The following is a 21,549-nucleotide window of genomic DNA, read 5'->3' as shown; positions in this document are numbered from 1 at the left end:
TGAGGTCAGATGACTACCTGAATATACTGAATGACCAGGTTATTCATCAATGGATTTTTTCTTCCCTGATGGCACGGGCATATTCCAACATGACAATGCCAGGATTCATCGGGCTCAAATGGTTAAAGACTGGTTCAGGGAGCATGAGACATCATTTTCACACATGGATTGGCCACCACAGAGTCCAGACCTTCACCCCATTGAGAATCTTTGGGAGGTGCTGGAGAAGGCTTTGCGCAGCGGTCAGACTCTACCATCATCAATGCGAGATCTTGGCGAGAAATGAATGCAACACTGGATGGAAATAAATGTGTGACATTGCAGAAGCTTATCGAAACAAACACAGCGAATTCGTGCTGTAATCAAAGCTAAATCAAAGCAACGAAATATTAGAGTGTATGACCCTTTTTTTTTGGTGGCGACTTTTTTTTTGGCCAGGCAGCGTATGATGAGACAATGAGGCCTGCTGCTGTCAGGACATCGAATAATGCCAGTAGATTATTGGCATTCAGTAAACAAATTATATATATATATATATATATATATATATATATATATATATATATATATATATATATATATATATATATATATATATATATATATATTTTTTTTTTTTTTTTTTTTTTTTTTTTTTTTTCTTATTGGCTTAAAAAACAGCTAGAACTGGAACATCTTTATACAGAATGTGCAAATGGTTCCCAATAAAACAACTTTAGCAACAATCTTGATAAAACAACATCTGTACAGACCAAGAAAGTTTGCCACAATGATCAAAACAAATGAATTATAGGAACGAAGTATTATGTGTATTATTGTGTGTACTCATGGAGTTGGTCACGCAATATATTAGCGTACATATATTAGGATAAATAAACTGCATATTCGTGTGTGTGCAGCCTATTAGCCAATACATATCGTATATACATGTTACCACTTCACTCAAACCGATTATAGTACTGGTTATTGACCAAAACATTTTAATCGTTCTAGTTAAATATGGTAACAAACGCTTCGCGATGTTGACGTACTTTTTCCAGACAAGTAACTTCCGCAACAACCAGCCTGGTCTCCAGGCAACACGCTAGCTACACGGTCACAAGCCTAGCAAGACTAGACTTCAAAGACCAAGCGGTTAGCTTCGCAGCTTTCAAGAGATGAATTCGGAATTTGGCTGGAATAAAAGTAAACGGCTCGATACAAGAATGATTTGAATGGCTTAAGACCACCCTGCCGATAGTAGTTCAATAGGGAATTGAGGGTTTGAGGACTTACTTTTGGCAGGTGATGTGAAGAGAAAGCGAACTAACTGGCTATTGCTGAATAAAGAGACGCGGACTTGAAGACGCCTCTGAATGGAACGTTGTTCCCGCCTTTCAGTCAAGATTCGACATGTGAAACACAACATGTAACAGGCCAACGTTTGGGGTGTAATTACGTTGACTTTATATTCAATGAGATGTGATGCCAACCAAATGTCTTTCTTTTTTCCAGCCTGTTTTTAAGGCGACTCGAAGTTTTTGTTTTTGGAAACCTCAGACCGAATTTTCGTTGCCATAATACAGTGATATGTTTTTGTTCAATGACAATAAAGAAAGTCTAAGTCTAAGTCGAAGCTCAAGAAGATTACTTTCATATGAAGGATAATCATCACCATCCACTGTATGAGATTATTACCAACCAGTGTGCAATTTAAAATAAACAATCACTTTAATTTCTTCATGTAACTTTCATTTCTGCCCGTCACACGGTTATAATTCCCCCCATTGTGACTTGTCACGCAGTTCATTTTCCTCCTCTTGTCTGGGTCTATTCAAAGACAGATTGAGGCACCAGTATTTTTGCCAGCAATCATTTTTCTCCCTTTTGATAATGCTTTCCATTCCATCTTATTGCACCTGTTGGCCCGAATAATTTGAATGTTTTTCAGTCCTGGAACTCTTAGAATTAGGTTAAAAGCATCATCGGCAACAAATGTGGATTCATAATGGTTGACCGCAAAGTATTTTTTAACCATCATAAAACTTCCTTCTCAGAACGTGTCTCCTCCAGGCAATGTTTCTGACATAACAGGACTTACTGCAATTTTGCATTGCAGCTCTTCTTGACTTAAAAGACAACCTCAAGTAATGAAGCCTAGAGTGTTCCAGCACCAGCACACCCTCCTTTTTACTACCATGAAGGTTCATAGTTTGAATATCTCAACAATCATTTAAGGGCTGTTTTTACTCTTTGTATTTAGAGTACTGCTGCTTTAAGTGCATCGTTATTGTTTGTCTTTAATGTCTAATGTTTGCTGTGTAGTTGTACACAGTCAGGTTTGGAAAGATAATCTGAATTAGAATCAGGAAAACTTTATTAAACCCTAGGGAAATTATGTTCGTAACATGCTCTGTACTCTTATATTCTAGAAATAATATTATAAAGTGAAAAAACAAAGCTATACTAAAGAGGTTAGAAACCATGTGAACAACGTGCAAGAAACTGCAGTTCAAGAAGAATCCTTCATCGTGATTTTTTTCAGGGATGAATTTGTACGTTTTTATTGCCACAGGGAGAAAGGACCTCCTGTGGCGCTCAGTCTTTGAGTTGGGTAGTCTCAGTCTGTTGGTCTGTGTGCTACTGTATAGGACCAGGAGTGGATGGACGGGGAGGGTGATGTTGTCCAGGATGCTCCTTAGTTTCAGGAGCATCCTTCTCTCCATAACCGTCTCCAAGGAGTCCAGTTTCACCCCCACCACATCACCAGCTTTGCAGATGAGCCTGTTGAGTCTGTTAGTGTCCGCCACCGTTAATCTGCTGCCCCATCAAACCACAGCGAACAGAATTGCACTGGACACCATCGACTCATAAAACATCCTCAGCATTGTCCCGCAGAAGTTGAAGGACCTGAGCCTCCTCAAGAAATAGAGATGACTCTGTCCTTTTTTGTAAAGGGCCTCAGTGTTCCGAGCCCAGACCAGTTTGTTGTCTATGAGGACCCCAAGATATTTATAGTCCTCGACCATATCCACATTGACCCCCCGGATGGAAACGGGGGTCACAGGAGACTTGGTCCTCCTTATGTCCACCAGCAGTTATTTGGACTTTGCCACATTGAGCTGCAGATGGTTCACCTCACACCAAGCAACAAAGTCCTACACCACAGCCCTAATCTAATATAATCTAATCTAATCTGATCGAATTTGCCCCCTGCTTGTAGACGTACCTCTATTTGGCCACTAGATGCTCCCAGAGAGCTGTAAAAACTTCAGGCGCAGAGGAGTCTTTGTCGTCACGAGCCATTCAAAGTATGTATGTATAACGACACTTTTTTATAAATGTTGTTGTTATACATTTATAAATGTATAACAACAACACTCTTTTTTTCAAAGTCATATCATATTTTAGAAGTTGTATACTGACTAAAATGTGTTAAACCAATACATTTCAATACACTATTTTTTCTGTCGCAAACCATTCCCTGGTCTCACACACATTTTCTTTCTCTCCTGCACGTGGAACACAATGCGATGACGTCACTGACCTCCAGGCGGCTGTTATCCACGCCACGCTGACCATGACTCACTTCACAGCAGCCCGAAGAAGGAAGAAAAAACACACAAGCAGAATCCATCCCATAATGACATGATTCAATATTGACTGATGAATGACTGAACACAGTAACAGAGGCTGATGTTGGGGTCACAAGTCCAAGTGCTTAATCTGCTCTAATGAGCGTGTGCAGGATAAGTGCGTGTCATTAGCGCTGGTGCTTCAACAGAGCCAGGAACTCAACTGCTGCTGACCGTGATGGAGGCCGTGGAGGGTTGTTTGGGGGAAATCTGTGCTGAAATCATGATAACACTCCCATTGTATGACATGTGTCCCTTAAGCAGTAGGACATCTGAATGACGTCTCAGCTGAAACAACTTATAGTTGTTAGTATGAATCCAATACTTTGCTAGTTATTGATATATGTCTGAGCGTCAGTCACCCCACCAACTTTCATGAATCTGCCACTGTCCAATCGTGGGGGCAGCAGGTGGAGTAAAGAGGCCCAGACTTTCCGCTCCCCAGACACCTCCCCCAGCTGGTCAGGAGGACAACTCACGAGCTCCCAGGACAACAAGAGACGTAGTCTCCTTGACAGACTTCTCGCGGTGTGGAGGAGCAGAACTTTTAGGATGAGTCTCTCCCAAATTATTGAGCTCTCCAGCCCTTTTCTAAAGGAACATTCACAGCAAACTTGGCAACACTCAAGCAACTCACATCTGAGTGGTTGTTGGTTTTCAGCTGCTGAAGCAACTTCCCCATACTGAATCAGAGCAGTACATTAAAGACAAGAAATTAAAAAAAAACAAAACAAAACATGTGGACGCTGCTGTTTCAGGGTCAGCTTGGTGAGTTATGATATCCAGCAACTGGTACAACCAGCTTCTGTTCCATTTCATTTCTTATTCTACTGTAAAAATCTGGGCTCTCATTGGTTGACACGTTGTGACTTCGCAGCTTGAGTCCATATTTTTAAACCTCAGCATTTGCTTTGACAAATGTTGCCTGAAACGTGTCGCTTGAAACATGCCAAAGTTGCAACTTAGTTGCCCCAAACAAGTTGTGTCCCTTGCTCCCATATTGTAGTGTGACCATAGCGCCTGTCCTGCGGTGAAAACTCCACATTGGAAAACTCAATATGGCTGCTTCTGTCTGTGATCTTGTTCTTTGGGTCACTTCCCAGCGCTCAGGATCAAAGGACTTAGTGTGCCTTTTGGCTCAGTGCTGCCTTCACCACGGCAGACTATCCGGCAGCCCTTCTGACTGAGGACTTATCAGCTTATGGATCTCACACTCCATCTTGACCTCACTCCTGAACAAGAACCTCAAGATACCTCCATACCATACTGCACCCCTTTACATGACTTTTTCCTGCAAATCTTTCCATTGAGAACTGAAAGCCAACAGAACCACATCCGTCCTAAAAAGCCACCAAAGGACAAAGTCTAACCCTCACTGGAGAGACATAATAATAATGAGTGGTTATCATGTTTTATCTCTATTTCCTGTTCGGAAGTTTTGAGGAGGTGGTTTTGCAGAAGATGATAGATACTGAGGTTTTCATTGGGAGTTACTTGAAAGGACAAGATCAGAAATGACTATATCAAAGGGATTGAAGTTCGGAGAGCAAATGAGGCCAAATGAAGAGACAGCAATGGAAATGGACATAGAAGACAACCATGGGTGTGGTGACCAGTTAAAGTGGAGGACTGGCTGTGGCAACCCCTGATGGGAAATGTTGAGAGTAACACATAGTGCTTATAGGAGCTGTGACACAGCCTCTTTTGTTGAGGTACAATGTATCTTGTGTAAAACGCTGTAAAAATACTGACAGTCATTGAGGTTGTAGAAGTATTTCCAGTTTTGTGCGTCACTGGTTTATATTCGAGGAAACACGAGACTGGAACCCAATTGCCACACAACATAAACAAAAGATGAGGCATGCCAGAATACCACACTTTGTCCCCAGGCTTTTTTCTAATTTACATGTAAGCATCTGGAACTAGCTGTTTGTCAGATTTACAGTTCCTCAGAGAATAAATAACACAGATCCGGGTATTATTGCCGTGTTATTTTAAACATTTTCCCATTTGACTTAACAAATCATGTCCCTGTTCATCTCGGGGCAGCAACAACAGCACTAAACACAGCGTTGATATGCACAGCCCCATGACTCTAAAAGACTATAAGCTCTTCTTGTCTTGTGAATTTGACATATTTCATAGCGTGCTGCTTTATTTTTGTATATAATGGTGTTTCACTACACACACCGAGAGTGTTAGGATGGGTGCTTCTTTGATGCTGATGCTTATCCATGGTCTCTGGGCTAAACACTGATGATGGCGAGGAGATTTCAACTTGAGCGCTTGCCAGCGTTTGAGCCATCTTTTAGCATTTCCTATAAGAGGTTCCTTCAACAAGACCGGTCCCATTGAGACAGAGACAGAAACTGACTGAATCTGCCACCTGGCACGTGCAGCGTTTATGTTCCACTTAAAATCAACTCCATAAACGGTTTTAAAAAGTCGCTCACCTTAGAGTTGAACAAAGGAGCAACAACTCAATAATAACAATGTCAATATTCCACCTCTACTCGGCTCTTCCTCATCCATCCTAAACTATGCCTTCAATTATTTCTTTTTTAATAAATACAAACCACCAAAGGCAAAACAAGCCTGTAAGAAAACAGCCTCTTCCACCTCAACTTATCCTGCTGATCAATAATCCAAGTGAAATTTAGTTACACCTGGATTATCGCTCCCAAATCTGAGCAAAGGTTTCCATTTTCAGGTGAACAGAACCCTTTCACATAAGGCTCGGGGCCACAGAGTGTGGAGCTCAGTCATTCAACAAGAGACATGGACAGCTCTGCTCCCTACTGTACGGCTGTAAATCCAGAATCAGATGAAGAGATAGAAGCTCTGCTCTGCATGGAGGCTAAAATCACGAAACACTGATGAACCAAGAGCAGCAATGAGCACATCATTGTAGAGTGAAAACCAAACTGTGGTGCTCTAAACTTCTGCTGTCATGCTTGAAAACAATTCAGCCCTTGGATTCTGCTCCCAAATGTGTGAGCGAAACTATAAAACTGACAACAAATCTGTGATTTTTTCCTTTAAAACTGTTTACAATGTGACAGTATTGGCTCAAACCAAACCAAACTGGCCCCATAAAAGCCAACAACACCTCAGTCATGTTCCTTAAACTCATCCCAAATGCTCTCTTACCCAACTCAACAAAAGTTCTCAGACAGATTATAGAATGGTATTTTTCCATTTGGTGGTGGCTGTTCCATCCACTCACCAGCCCGTGGGATTTCAAAAGCTCAGTCAGTATGCATTATATGTAGCAATAAATACATTTAGGATTGATTTAATGGACCCTGCGGAGCACAGCATCAACATGTTATGATATACGAGGCTAATTCAGGCTCGCCGGCGGCCCGTGAGTCGACAGCCTTAGATGGTCTCATTGAATTAGCCACCCTGACTTCACTGAGGCATTCTGCGAAGCGAGAGACCCGGGAGTGACGTGAAAAAAAATAAACGTTGTACAGATGGCTTCTGGGAAGGAAAACATGAGAGAAATCTATGAAATGAGCAGCTTCTACAAATTTGTGATCTGTGTAGCATTATGTAATGTATATGCGTCACAGAATCGCTGGGTTGCAATACGTGCGGTCCAGTTTGTATTCATATGTCATGTCTTGTTTTTTCACTATAAAATGTATGTGCATTTCTCTCACGATTTTTAAGATTTAAGTTTTTTTTTCTTCATAACTTTTTCCAATTTTTCAGTTGCTAGGCAGCTTATTTCGCTGCCTCAGAAAATGTTTTTATGCCCAGTAAGGCGCCCTTTCTTCCTCTCAAGAAATATTTTTTTAGGCAGTATACATATAGAAATACACAATAAACAAGGTTGACAATAAATGTATTTTTTTCCCAATTATAATAATTAAAACTAGTGATGCTAAGAAACTAAACACAAAATCTGAAATGTAACACAAATATTAATCTTCTTAAATAGGATCTAAACATTGCAATGTAAAATTACAACAAAAAAAAAAACAATGTAGAAACATGATATACAAATGGTGTATGATGTCCAGTATAACCCAAATAGAGGAGAAGCTTCAGGAAGGGTTTCAAAAATGGCAGGAAAAGCACCTGAATGCAGCACAGAGGGGAAATAAAAGACCAAAGAAAAGGTATGAGTCATAGAGGTATCTAAATATAGCTTGAAGCTGATTGGCTAATAGGATTGGCAAAGTTGTTGAAGAACAGATGAACAAGCAAAGTGCCTGAACAATAGCATTTCAGCTTTTGTTTGTTTTACAAATCACTGAACAAACTGTCGCAGTGAACTGGAAGTTTGCTCGCAATGTCGCCTCACGAATGTGACATCAACAATTGAGACCTTTTCCATCATGCAGCAACATTTAATTGGTTTAAATGAAGGGATTCATTTGTGAGAACATCCAATGTGAATGTTCTTTGACCCCCCAGGATGGCGGCACTACTGTGACCGGATCCCGACAGGGAAAGTGTCATGAGTTGTTTTGTATTGTTTGTCAGTGAACTGGAAGTAAAGGGGCACGATGATGAGGTTAAAGCTGTGATGTCTAATGTGGGTGCTCGGTTGGCAGACACACACTGTATCTCATGGCCACAAGCTCATTTAATGTCTTGAAAATATTTGTATAAGAATTTCAATTGTATAAGAATTTCAGATACATTCAGAGTAGTGGAAACCCTGGCCATTGTGTAGAGAAAAACCTCCCTGAACAAAAGCAAACAGATGTTTTTGTTTGCTTTTGTTCAGGGATTCCTCCATGTTTGTTGTTGTTGTTATCATCCTAGCTGCCACGTGTCTTGTGCATCAGTGTGATCAGTGGACCACGAACTACGGCACTTACAAAGCTTCCCTGTTGTCTGGAGAGCAAACTGTTACATTACATTATTTTTGTATTATTATTTTTATTATATTATTTTTATTCTCGACCTACGTCTATTTTATCTATTACTGATTTGATACCAGGGACACCAAAGGAGACCTCCTTAAAGACCAAAAGATCATCTGCTCCTTTCCCCATTCTTAACCTTTGAGTTATTTCGCTAGCAGACAGAGACACAGCTAAACACACTCATGAGCCGATGGCCTCCTGGGAGTGACAACAACTGTTGAATCTCTTATATCAGTTGAGTGATTGCGACAATGATTGGTGACAGAGGAAGGTGAAATTCAACTTTTCAATGGACCGTAAACTCTCTGTTGCGTTGTTTAAAAGAAGAAGAAAAAACATTCCAGTTATTTTCAGAGTAAATGGACTCAACTTGACGCTCCCTGCAGCTGTTTTTCTCTTTGCACATGTGGCTCTCAGGGGTCAGTTTTCCAGGGTCCACACAGATGCTCTCAAAGTCCTCTCATCATCGGTACTTATTTGGCAAAACGCGTGACATCACTTGAAGGCCAGAGGAACTCCAGCGGCGACCACAACAGCGTTGAAACATCCAGCTGGACCCAAGGTCAGCATTTACAAGTGGGATGAGACAAAGATGGAGCAGGGGAGGTTCTTTTAGATTGATGCAGCGTAAAACACGTCACACATTTCCAGCATGAACTCGTACCATGTTTTCGCTGCCTTTTTAGGAGGTGCACTTAGAGAGAAATATGTCTTTAGTTGTTCACTCGGCAAATTTAATATCCCTCTGACATTTTTTCTCTGGACATTATTGCCCAACATCAGACATGAGGAACATCCTTAACCTTTCCAGATGACTGCAGAGAAATTCAGGTCTTGAGATAAATAACATGGAGCCTTTACAGACAGACCCTCCCAACCCAAAACAGAAATGTGAAGCCCATAGTGTCGGAATTTTGGTTGCATTTGGGTCTCAGAACATGGTTTGTGCAATGTATTATTTGAAGATTTTTATGAGAAAATATAAATAGTTATTAGAGTTGCTAATATACAGGTTTCATTGTTAAAATAGGGAGGGTTAGGTTAAAATACTGGTCCAATCTGCATTTCACAAACTGAAAGAGGCATTTGTATTTGAAATAAAACCTGCATTGATTCCTTCCCATTCTACAAAATAAAGTAAAATATACTGAAAGGCATATCAGAAGTTCATCTTTTGGTGAAGAGGGTCCAGAATTTTAATTTCCCAGAAACCTCCCTCAGCTCTACTGAGGTAACAAGGTGGCATCACCATGCCAAGTGAGACATATGCTCCTGGCACATCCTCCCAGTTGGACATCAAGTCACCTAAACTGTCTTCTCTCAATGGAGGCTTCACTCCTGGTGTCTCCCGATAGACCACTTGACAACAATGTTGGAAGCCTTGTATTTGTGAGCTCGCTCTGTTTCACCACGCAAAGCTTGTGAGCAGAGTGTAGGACATTGGACTGATAACAGCTCATTCATCAGTGGAAGACTTCACCCGCACCCCATAATAAAACCCTCCATCTCTCAAGAACCACGTGCCCCATGAAGCTCCTCCACTTGGGGACCGATTGAATTTCCAGCCACGACTTATCCATTGATCCTTTTCCCAGCAACAACAATGATCTCAAACTTTGTGGTGCTGGTCCTCATCTCGGCTAGAAGCAGTCAGCATTGCTAAGTCGACCACTTCACCCGAGTGGAGACTAAGATGAATGCAGAACCATAAATCTATTACTCATATAGACACAGACATTACTGCAAAAGAAAATTTTCACATTCAATCATGAAATAAAATGCGGTAATATCGGTAGATTAATCGGTGGTTCATTATATATTCGTGTTTTGAAGCTATAATTTAATTTTAATGATTCAAAATTTTGTAAATAAAGTGAGCTTTATTGTCAAAGAATGCCAAACAATGTCTCCATTTGCCGCCACGTGACTTTCCATTCACAGGAAGTTGCAGAGGCAGAGACTGACTGACCCCCTCAGAGATATCTCACCATCGTCTACATTGTTATGGGAAAGATTCTCCAATAAAGCACCACTCAAATACTTCCTGCCCCATTCGAATAGGTTGTTTAATGTGTGTGTGTGTGTGTGTGTGCTGTGTGTACATGTGTGTGTTTCAGAAGCCATGCACATGAGCTTAAGACGACTTTCTGCCTGCGCTTGCCAGGAAAATGGACAAAAACAAACACGGCCTTTATTACAGTAATGAAGACGTACGGAGGAGCAAATTATGTAATTTTTTTTCCATCGACTCCCACTCAGAAAATGTCAAGAATGGCTCAGGGAAACCTGTGACATTTGACTTTGTTAGCAAGAGAACCTCAAAACCCTCCCTTGTTGCGGAGTTAGCCTCTGACCATTCACCTCTGGAAAGTCACTCCAGCCGTATCGCTCAGATCAGCCACATCTGGAGGAGTTTAAAAAAACATTGGAGTTACTGTAGGCCCTCTTGTTTATTGTCATACAGGCATTTGTCAGTAGAGCTATTGTGCGTGTGTGTATCATCAGTGCTGTGAGCGCAACACAGCACTGACAACACAGCATCTAGCTGATGGCCGGGATGATAATTTAACACATTTGATCTCTACAGTCTGTGTTCGAGGAGATTTATTGAGTTGATGGGTGAAACATATGCGTTCTCACTGGCGCCGTCGCAGTGGAAAGAACACAGAATCAAAGATTTGCAGAAGACAAAACAAGACTTAGACTAAACACAAGGGGCCTTTCAGGTGTTGAGCTGAACACTTGACCAAGACTTCTCAGAGTCAACAAACACACTGAGCCAGCACAAAAGCACAGACAAGCCTGAAAACTTAAACATGACATTGCAGATATTTTATAGCTGCATCAAAAGTTGAGGGTCAAAACAAAAATGGGACCAAGACACAAATTTAGAGATTTCAAGGGTCAGCAATAAAACATTTATAGCGGGGACTGAGGGAGGTTGGCATTGCTTCATGATCTTGCCAGGAGCTGGAGACTATCCCAGCTACCTGGGTCAAGAGGCTGGAGACCCTGCACACGCATGCACACAGCTCATGGCGGACACACAGAAACTCAGCTGAAAATACCCAGGAACCAAAGGACACAAGTTTGGGACCCCAAGAATCCAAGTGAAGCACTGACCACAAAGATTGTGTCTGTGAGAACAAGATGTGACACAGATTTAGTGGTTGAGAGACGGATCAGAGAATCACAGTTTGAGCGTCATTATGGAGACAACATCAAAAACTAGACGCCGCTGTTTATGAATAAACAGCTTGTGAATGCACCATGCGCCGCCACCATGCACATGCTGTCAGTGGAGGCCAGCAGCTACATTTAAAGCTTTCAACGCCGTCTCAAAAGATGGCCGTGCTGGGGCCCGGAGTGTGTTTGTGCAGTTTGAGCATCCCAGTGAACTACTAGAACAAACGGCCGAATCTCGGAAACCGTTGCAGATAGTGAAAAACCGAGCACACCGTGAGAATCCCGAGGCTTTCGTCTCAAACCGGGCTGAATCAAGTGTCGACAGTCTACAGTTTGGCCAGGATGGCGAGTTGAAAACGACTAACTTTGCCGCGATTTTTGCGCAGCAGCCTCTCCTCACCAATACAGTTTCAATGAAGGGCAGATCAGCGCTTGTCTTTCTTCCGCGGCTCTCACGCAAATTCGGAAAGTGCTACAGTAATTCTGAGCACATTTTACTAGAGAGGACAAGTGTGACTACAATACCGATGACTTTCATGTTCCTGCGCCCCACTGTCAAAGACAAACGAAGCCACGATGCTTTGTAAGTACAAAAGACAGATGAAAAGCTGACTTTAACAACAGTGACAGGATCAAGATCCAACCATTATATCAGTCGCAAAAAAAAAAAAAAAACGACAAATTCAAGAGCAGAACTTTCAGTTTAGCATCACAGAAGACCTTGAAACTTACCACCACAATTTTTATATTGCTGCGTCAGTGGCACAAATTGTGTGTCTGTGTGTATTAAATAGAATTTGAACTGAACTGTGAGTGATTTCAGACTTGGAGAATAATTCTTTCAAGTCTCTCAAGTTCATTTCCCATCGCACCACAACTCCTGAAGACTTTCACATGCATGTCGTCCACACCTTAAAGTAAAACAGGATTGAGCCAAAGATGAAGTACCATTAAATAAACATGTCATCACTCAATGAAACTTGATGACAACTTGATCCCGAAGTGGAACACAACCACATTCTGTTGAAGCACACAGAGTCTGCTTGATTCTCTCTGGCCTGAGAGTGAAACGATGTTGTTGACGGGTTCATGTCGTGTCCACAGGCTTTTATTGACCAAACCAGTGTCCAAGACTGCGTGCAAGAATTCCCCAATACTCGAGTACAGTGAGACATTTTTAACATTTTTGGGAGCGGTATATTACAGTGTGCCTCTAAATTACATACACTGTAATGATGTTCCGAGTAATAAGGGCTGGCTTCATACTGCAGCCTCTGTCTCTGCAGTTCAGGTGAACTTCAGGTGGAACAATGGGCTCAGTGTGCCGCACCTTTATTCAGGCACACGAGGTGCAGTGCGGGCAGACGGTGGGTGTTTGCTCACTGAGGTCACACGGTCAGTGTTTACACCACAATCACCCAACTCTGAAATCCAGCAGGAAGCGGTGATGTACGAGAGATAAAAGTTTGCCCTCTGTTGTGCTCCATTATTATTCCAGAAGCTTCTGGATTCCTGCATTAATTCTGCTTCATGTACGGGGCTGTGGAGCACTTCACTTGGTGCCATGACTAAAGACGTGTAGTATTTGAACCATGAATTCAGAGTCTAGAAGTCAAGTGCTGAATAGTTAGCCAAGGTAAAGAGCTGTAGCTGCGGGATTTGCTGACCTGAGGAACTGCCTTGACAGGGGATGTCATCCTCCTGGCTGCACAATGACATGATCTTCAGTGAAGCATTGACAGCTGGAGTTCTTGTGATTGATGGGACGAGTCTGAGGAGAGCGCTCCAACGTCCAAGTGAGCGAGTAGTTTTGTGGATTGTTTGTCTCTCATTTCGTAAACGCAATGGAGCCATGAGGAGATAGTTCATGCATCTGGGAAGGATAGGAGGAAGCCAGATCCCGGACTAGATGAACTTGGATGAGAAGAGAATAGAGTTCTGACGGAAGCGCCAAGAGCCACTTTATTTTACTATACAGTGGGTTATAAAGGGTTTATTACACCATATTATAGGCCACACATAAGTCAATAATCCAACATGCAAAAATACAGAGAGCTGTTTGAAGTGGTCTAAAACCGACTTACTGCAACATAGTTTACATTAGGTTTGTGTTATATAGTGAAGAAAAGTAGCTTGAAGTTCTTTTTGTCTAATGCAAGGATTAATCCTGTAAATAGCCCGCACTATTATATCATCTTGGATTTTATTCCGGGATTATTACTGGATCAAACGTGGGTTGTGTTATGAAAGACATTCATAGCAAAAAACGTCTGTTGACTTTATGTAGAGGGATTGTTGATAACATTTGAAGCCAGCGCAGTTTTGTTATTCCTTGTCGGATAGCTGCAGCAGTTTTAGAAAAGGAAGGATATGAAACCATTTTAAACAGCCACAGACACATTCCCTCTTTTCAATGAAGCTAAACCAGCAACATTTCGGTTATACTGGTATTACGGCAGGCTAAAATGTTAGTTGTACATGGAAAAACATGAGCACAATTTTTTAAACATTTAACAACTGATGCCTATAATGAAAATAAACGGCTAACTCAAGGTTTATATATATAAATAAATAAATAAATATAATTTCTAGAGGACAAGTTCAAGAATGAGAAGTTAAAATGCTAACAGGTTAAATTAAAGCAAGCTTTAAAACACCACAACAAGCTTCATATTTATTGCAAACCACAATTTGATTTGGATTCAAGCTGACATGCAGAGCTGTTTCCTATTACTGCAATCGATCTCATGTCGTGGAGTGGAAAAGAAGAAACCACAATCAAGTTCCTGTGAGCTTGTTAAACATTTATTTCTCTCATCATGAGGTCACTTTCTCGACCCACGAGTCGACACGATCCAGCACAACGCCTCTTCATCAGCGAACATCTGCTCGTTGCTCAATTGAGGATTAATTTGATTGGCCATTTTGAGGAAAACAAAGTCCATTTGATTTGGCGTCGCGCCTTTCAAGGGGTGAGGAGTGTTTTTGTGTGTGTGTGTGTGTGTGTGTGTGTGTCAGTCAAGACGCTGACAGGCCATCACGTCACAGGCAGCATCATGCTGCCAACTTGGCTATGTTACTCTCTGGAGCAGCAGTAACACTCTCCATTTGACTGGACCAAACTACTCCTCTGGTACGGTGATGGTCCCGATCTTAATACAAAGAGAGACCGACTTTTCTCTCTATTTTGACTGCAGCAGGCCTATTTATAGCCCACTACCTCCACCACCACCAATACCCTGCAGCTTGAAAGTCACACCAGTAGATTTTGGGAGACCTTGAGCCACCGCAGTGACAAGTTTGCAGATGGGGAGTCGCGATGAAAATAACTTAGAAGAACAAATATGCCCTGCGAAAACATAGCCAGAGAACCGTGACACAGTCGGAGCGCAGGTCTGCTATGTGTGTTACACTCTTTCACACTTTGATTTGTAAATAGGAAAAACTTACTTATGATCCAGATGAGAAAGTTCCGGAGTTTATTTATCCACTTGTGGCCAGTGTCAGTCTCAGTCAGCACAACCCAAACAAACCAAAGTATCTGGTGAGCATCTCCAAACACAGTAGTTCCCACTCTGCAGCTGACTGATGCTCTGTGGAATAAGGAGGGGGGTGTGTTCAGAGCCGGAGCACGCTGCAGCCAATCACAGCAGAGCTCGTGCTACCTCCCTGACCAATCCCAGCGCCACTGTGTTTCAATCCCCGCCCTTTTTGGAGAGGCATTTTCTCATGGTTGTGGAAAACTTGGAGAGGAAAAAGAAGGGATTCAGATTATATTATGAATAATCCCCCTCTAAAAAAGTAAGATACAATCACTCTGGTTTAAACACTATTTCAAGCGGAGGTCAGCCTCCGATGATGGATCCAAGGCAGCACAGCCCACCAAGGACTCCTCCGCAAAAGAGATCCCCAAACACTGAGGTCACCGCAGGAGATGATCTGGGATGATCAGGGCTGCTAGTATGTGCACACTTCAGCTTATTACAAATCATCTGGAGGAGGTGACTCCGAAGGAGCAGAACATGGGGGGGTTCATCCCACATACCTTCAGCTGGTTTAGGAGATGAGTTTAGCTGTTGTTCAACTCGGAAAGGGAAGTGGAAGTCGGGACATCTTGGGATCTTCACCGGGGGATGGTGACAAGAATGATGTGTTTTGTGGTGAATGTAGGGCTCTGACCAGTCGGTCAGTCCCCCTCAGCAGATGGTTCTGTGATGAATTTTTATGGAAAGAAGATCTTTGGATGTGAAACTGTGAGGATCAGGGAGGATGTCAGATCCTCGTAGGTGACCATGGCTCCTCTCCATGTGAGGTAAGTTAGTGCGAGGAGTTCAAGCGTCTTCAGGCCTGTTCATGTGTGAGGAAAGACGGACTCTCTTTCAGTCGGTTGTGGTGAAGGAAGAGATGAGCTAAAAGACTAAGCTGATGAGGCTCAGGTAGAGAGGAAAAGAACAAGACCACAAACCCCTAAACCTCTGCTCCTGCATGTTGAAATAAGCCAGTAGATGTGGTCCCTATCTGGTGAGGTGTTCGGTCGTGGCCAACAGAGATGACCAATGCCAGATCTGGAGGTGGTTAGTGAGGCTTCCACGGACTGCTACTGCAACTCCAGGGACTGACTTTGAACATTTATGTCTTATGGGAGCTGTGAACAAGTGCGTCGCCAGTGCGACCTATGAGTCATGTGACTTGACAGAAACCAGTGTGAACAGCTACAACCCAAGTGTTATGGCAACTGTTACATCACCTCTGAGGGGAAAAAATATGGAATTGTTGTTTGGAGTTTATGTTCTTTGAGTTCTTTTTCTGCTGAATGATAACAGTGAAGTAGGGTCACTTGTCTTTATACTTTTGTTTCGGCTCATCATCACCATTTCTGGCAGCAACCAGTTGAATTAATAACCCATTCACCTGACCTTTTAAATCATCTTGAGCAGCAGCGCACACGGACTGAAAACACCTCCTAATGTGGCGAGTGGCAGCTTCAGAACAATGTCCTGCGGAAGTTTTGCCACAGTACTGCCACCAGGAAGGTTTGTCCCTCTCGTATTATGTAAAATCACTGGTTTCGTGAGGTTTTTTTGGAGCCCACAGCAGTCAGCGACACACTTTCACACACCTCTTAAGCTCTCAGGGAGTTTCTCACCTCAGTGGAGAGGTCGAGTAAGACAGAGTGACTCAGACAAAAACGCTGTGTCGCCTGTGCAGCAGGACAAAAAGTGTTTACGGGGAAGTAAGAGGGCTTCATCTATTCTCCTCTCTCACACTCATGTTAACTGCCATACCTATTGTACCTCTACCTTTCCACCTCCACCTCACAGTACTCTCACTACAGATCACTATATCATCAGCAAACATCAGCATCTCAATAAGGGAACCTTGTCTGACATCACTATAACAAAGACGAAGACTATCTTTTGTCCTATTGAGAACCAAGTCCATGTCCATTGCTTCGAGTAGCAAGCACTTCTTGGGATTTAAAACACTGACCAATGGTGTCACTAGCTGAAATAAATGACTGCATCCCCAGAATTTCTCCATGTCCTCTCCACAAACACAGGGAGGAACATGTGAGTCAGAGGGTCTAAACAACTTGGCTGGGACATACGGGGAGATGAGATAATAGGAAGTGGCGTCCCGCTGAGATGGCTGTGCTAGTTTTACTTTCTGTTTCACAGACCTGTGCAGCCGGAGAAAAACATGGCTGCAGGAACAGAAATGAGGGTGTTCATCTTCAGTAGGCACATGGTCAAAATAATGACAGAGAGTTAATTTTAGATCCAAACACTATCTATACAGCAGAAGCCTAGTCAAAGCAGCACTGAGCTTGGATAGTAGTGTGACCCAAATTTGGGTGTGAAGCAGCTGGTCTTCTCGGTGGGTCAGATCCAGACCTTCAAGATGTTCATTGCAGCACCTGCTTCCTTCTGAGATTACAATCTGAGAGCACATTTTGCGACCAGATTCCCTGTGTCTGACACAAATCACAGACTACAGAACTGGACAGTTAGCAACAATGACACAAGGTCATTTGGGTTCCCAACCGGGTCTTGCAGCCAAAATGAATCATCTTCATTTCCTCAAAACTCCATCATGTGACTCGCGGGTGGAGAAAGGGAAGTGAGTCAACCTTGAGTCACTATGTTTTTAAATCTTGGTCTCATCCCAGTGTCCAAAATGTCTTACCACAGGCAGAGTCCTTGTCACTTGTAGCTTAGGTTTAGTTTTTATCAGCTCCATCTACAGTGGAATCTCAAAAGTCTCAAAACCATCTGCTCAATATCAGTCTGTCTTCAGACCGTTCGGGACAGCATTGGAGATTGAGGATGACTTCCTTGAATCGCTTGCACCATCTCCTTATTTAACCACACTGACTCAAACTTCTCTAGGCTTCTCGCCAAGAGTTGTGCTGAGAACCCCTCAACTTATGACAGCTTTTTTTCTACAAGCCACCAGCCAAAACATTTCCCTCTGTCCTTCACTTTGCTCTCTTCTCTCTACATCATTTGCATGGGGTCCGTTTGCAGCACATATCTATGGAAGCCCATTGCCATCCAAGTAAAAAATGAAAATTTTCATTGTTATTATATATGTATTGGAGAACATTGAAACTGATTTCACTTGAAATCACATAAGATGGTACCAGAAAGCAACACCAGAACTACTTAAGTGAAGAAATTAGCTGTCTGCGAATACATTGTACATCAGTTTTTTTTTAATTAAGCTGGCTGGAATGAGCTTTCACGTGTAACTGACCCAAAAAAAAGGGGTAATGTTTTCCAAAATAAAAAAAAATGCGTTGCCCAAATTTCTCTCACTCTTTTTTTTTAGGTTGGTGGTGTATCTATATTTTTGAGCAAAGTATTGTCTATGACATATTTTAATTCATGTAATTTTTCCATGTAATATAATTTTTCAATTTTCACATCACAGACGTTTGAGACACACAAAAGCAGTGCTTTAGGTGATAATATTTATTGAGTCTAATTTGATTGTCATGTTTTTCATTACAGTTTTTATGGTTTTCGTTTCATGTCAGACAACATCCAGCTGAACTGAATCACTTCGACTCAGAACAAATTTGACTTCACATGTGACGTGGGTGAAAAGGTTCTGCTGATGGTGTCATCAAGGTTTTTCAAAACTGTCGAGCAGCTACTTGTTCATCCGACTCTGTCTCCATCTCTCGCGGGTCCAGCGTCCGTGATTCTGGACCACCTCATGCAGCAAGTCCATGACCGGAGCCTGGACTGCATGCAGGACGCTTTGGTTATCAGGTGAATCGCCACTAGAGTGCGACCGTGGTACCTCGATGCTCCCAGCGCCTTCTCTGTTCTCCCTGGCATCAGCTGATTCTGAAGCAGGAGAGTCGTGGGCCTCCATAAATTCTGCTCTCGGCTCAGTTTGGTTCTGAAGCTCCTGTTCTGGGTCTGAGCCTGTATCTGGATCTGAGCTGTGTTTTGGTGCATCGACCTCATCTTCCACTTCAAGTTCACCCGACTCAAAGATCCTGCCTCTGGATATCTCCTCTCCTTTTTTGGTTTCATTCCCCACTTCCTGTTCAACAGAAGCGAAAGCCTTCAATTCACCGTCACCTAGTGGACCAGCACCGCTTTCCTCTTCCCGGCGTTCTCTCCTGCAGCGCTCCCTCCATTGAGCTGTAGTCGGAGGCCACGTGGAGATCCTACACATCTGTGGCTCTAGACCTCCTCGGCTTGCATGCTGCTTGCACGGCTCTTCACCCGCCTGTGGTGGATTCTGTTCGGCTCCAATGCTCAGATACGAGTCCCTGTGGTCTGAATTGCAGCCATCCATGGTCTCACCTCTCAAACCGTCTGCTCCGACACTCGCTTCTCTGTGAGGACTCACATCAGTTGACCCTTGGACCTCAGTTTTATGGCTGAGAAAATGGTTTCCAGGTAAAGAGACAGGTGATGTCACCAGCACAGCCATAGCTGACTGACACCTGACACGCTCCCCTGCTCCGACCTCAGTGTCCTGCAGGCTCCGCCTCATCACCTCAGATGCTCCAAAAGGCTCCAATTGAGTCGTCACCTCTGGATGTTCCACTCCTTCACACCGAGGCTTGACGGCGTTACTGCCGCGGTTCCTGCGTTGAAGACCAGCCAGCAGACAGACGATACCCAGCAGCACCGAGAGCACCACTGCAGACAGGAGAGGGTCGGATCTGACTCAGACATTCTGTCAGTCAAGGTCAAAAGTAACCTCCCTACTAAAAACAAAGCTCTCTGAAACTACTGTACAAGCGTTTCATATCAGGTGATGAGAAACTACGAGTAAACAGCTAGTGTACTTGTTTGTATGTCACTCTTGTAGCTCCAGCAGGAAACTAAGAAATGAAACATACCAATGGCGGCGACCAGTCTGGAGATCACATTGGACGTCTGCTGTGATGATTTTTCTAGGAGGCAGAGATCTTTTTCAGACATGTTTATCATGGAGGTGGGTACAAGTGATCACAGAGTCCAGGAGGATGATTCTTTAGTGTGTAGACTGTAGTCCAGAGTAGATCACAGTACCGGTCACAGTGGGTCGGAGGTCGCTGGGGTTTTGGCCCAGAGAAGGAGTTGATTCTGCAGGACTTTGAGATGTTGGATTGGAGCCCGATGAGAGAAACAGGAGTGTCGATGCAAGATTGTCTAAGGCAACAAATCACGTACACAAAAATACGTGTTTGTTACTTGGCTGATGATGTGGAGAGCAGATACACACCTGGAGATATGGGTGTCTGGGCAGCAGGGTCAGAGGTCGGAGGAGGAGTCGGAAGTGGAGCGCCACACTCCGTCACCCTCCACACAGCCTGGCCAGTCAGGGAGGGAGGCGTCTGACAGGTCACGTCCCCGTCCTGCAGCAGCAGTGATCGGTTCTGCACCTCTGTGTGAAACCACAACAGCCGTCTCAGAAGCAGTCTCCTGGCATTCACAGCATTTTCACAGACCTCGCAGAAGCACCATGAAGACTTGAGCATCGCAAGAACAATCCCAGGGATTCTGGTCTAATCTTAACCTGCTGGACCAGACAGAGTGGATGACCCGAGGCGAGAGCTTGCTCAGCCGGTTCCCAGACAAGTCCAGATCTGTCAGGTTGGTTAGGGAGCTGAAAGAGTTTGGATCAATGCCCCTGATCCAGTTGTTGCTCAGGATGAGCTTCAGCAGGTTCTTGAGTCCAGAGAACATGGACTCGCTCAGAACTTGGATCCGGTTTCCAGAGAGGTTGAGTTCTTGAAGGAGTTCCGGCCGGCTGAGCCACTTCGGGCTCATGTGGGTGAGGAGGTTCTGCTCCAGGCTGAGACTGAGCAGGTTCTGGAGGGAGCTGAAGGCTCCATCCGCGACTCCTGTCACCCCGGCGCTGTTGATTCTGAGCCGGGTCACGGAGCTCAGGTTGCTGCTGAGCAGCGCGGTGGAATTGATTTGACCAACTTCCTTCGGGAACAGGACCAGAGTGGTGTATCCGGGCCTGAAATCTGAATCAGTCAAGTTACACAGTCATCCCATGGCAGATGAGGTCGGCGTCAGAACAAAAGATGAGGACGGGAGAGGGAGACTACACGCCATCTAGTGGACACATCAAAAATATTTTGCGCGCTGAATAAACACTTAAGTAACAGCTCATTCTTAGTGACTCGATAGAAGCTCCATATGACTTTTTAAATCTAGTTATATATATATATAAATAAATATACAAATTCCACATTAAAATGCTTCAACTCATCCAACACAACCTACTTTCTCACCAGAATAACATGCTAGTGATTTGTGAAATCATATAATAAGGTATATTAAAAACGACCTGAAGGGACGCTGAAGCAGAACAAAACATCTTTCTCCTCGTAGCAGAGGCAG

General features: G+C 43.3%; 1 protein-coding gene and 1 long non-coding RNA gene across 5 annotated transcripts in view; both read right to left on the bottom strand.

The window, feature by feature from the left end:
- pde4d (phosphodiesterase 4D, cAMP-specific) overlaps positions 1 to 15,249 on the bottom strand; it is a 182,484-nt gene extending 167,235 nt beyond the window's left edge. The window contains exon 1 of one of the 4 annotated variants that reach the window (XM_053869799.1): positions 15,137 to 15,249. Coding sequence is in view for 1 of the 4 variants with exons in the window: in XM_053869793.1 (XP_053725768.1) it covers position 1,276 (1 nt within the window). In the remaining 3 variants the exon portion in view is untranslated. Of the gene's footprint in view, positions 1 to 1,275; positions 1,340 to 15,136 lie in introns of those variants that run through there. The other 3 variants (XM_053869805.1, XM_053869795.1, XM_053869793.1) reach the window with 3 other exon arrangements.
- A 4,977-nt stretch (positions 15,250 to 20,226) lies between these two features.
- LOC128763139 (uncharacterized) lies at positions 20,227 to 20,562 on the bottom strand. The gene is made up of 2 exons (XR_008415633.1): positions 20,420 to 20,562; positions 20,227 to 20,346 (listed from the first exon to the last, which is right to left on the bottom strand). It is a non-coding gene; the product is annotated as an uncharacterized LOC128763139 (long non-coding RNA).
- Between the last annotated feature and the right edge of the window lie 987 nt (positions 20,563 to 21,549).

Source organism: Synchiropus splendidus, chromosome 7 (genome assembly GCF_027744825.2).
Source record: "Synchiropus splendidus isolate RoL2022-P1 chromosome 7, RoL_Sspl_1.0, whole genome shotgun sequence".
Taxonomy (NCBI): domain Eukaryota; kingdom Metazoa; phylum Chordata; class Actinopteri; order Syngnathiformes; family Callionymidae; genus Synchiropus; species Synchiropus splendidus.
Note: the sequence above shows the minus strand (reverse complement) of the source record. Positions and strands in the feature narration are given on the sequence as shown.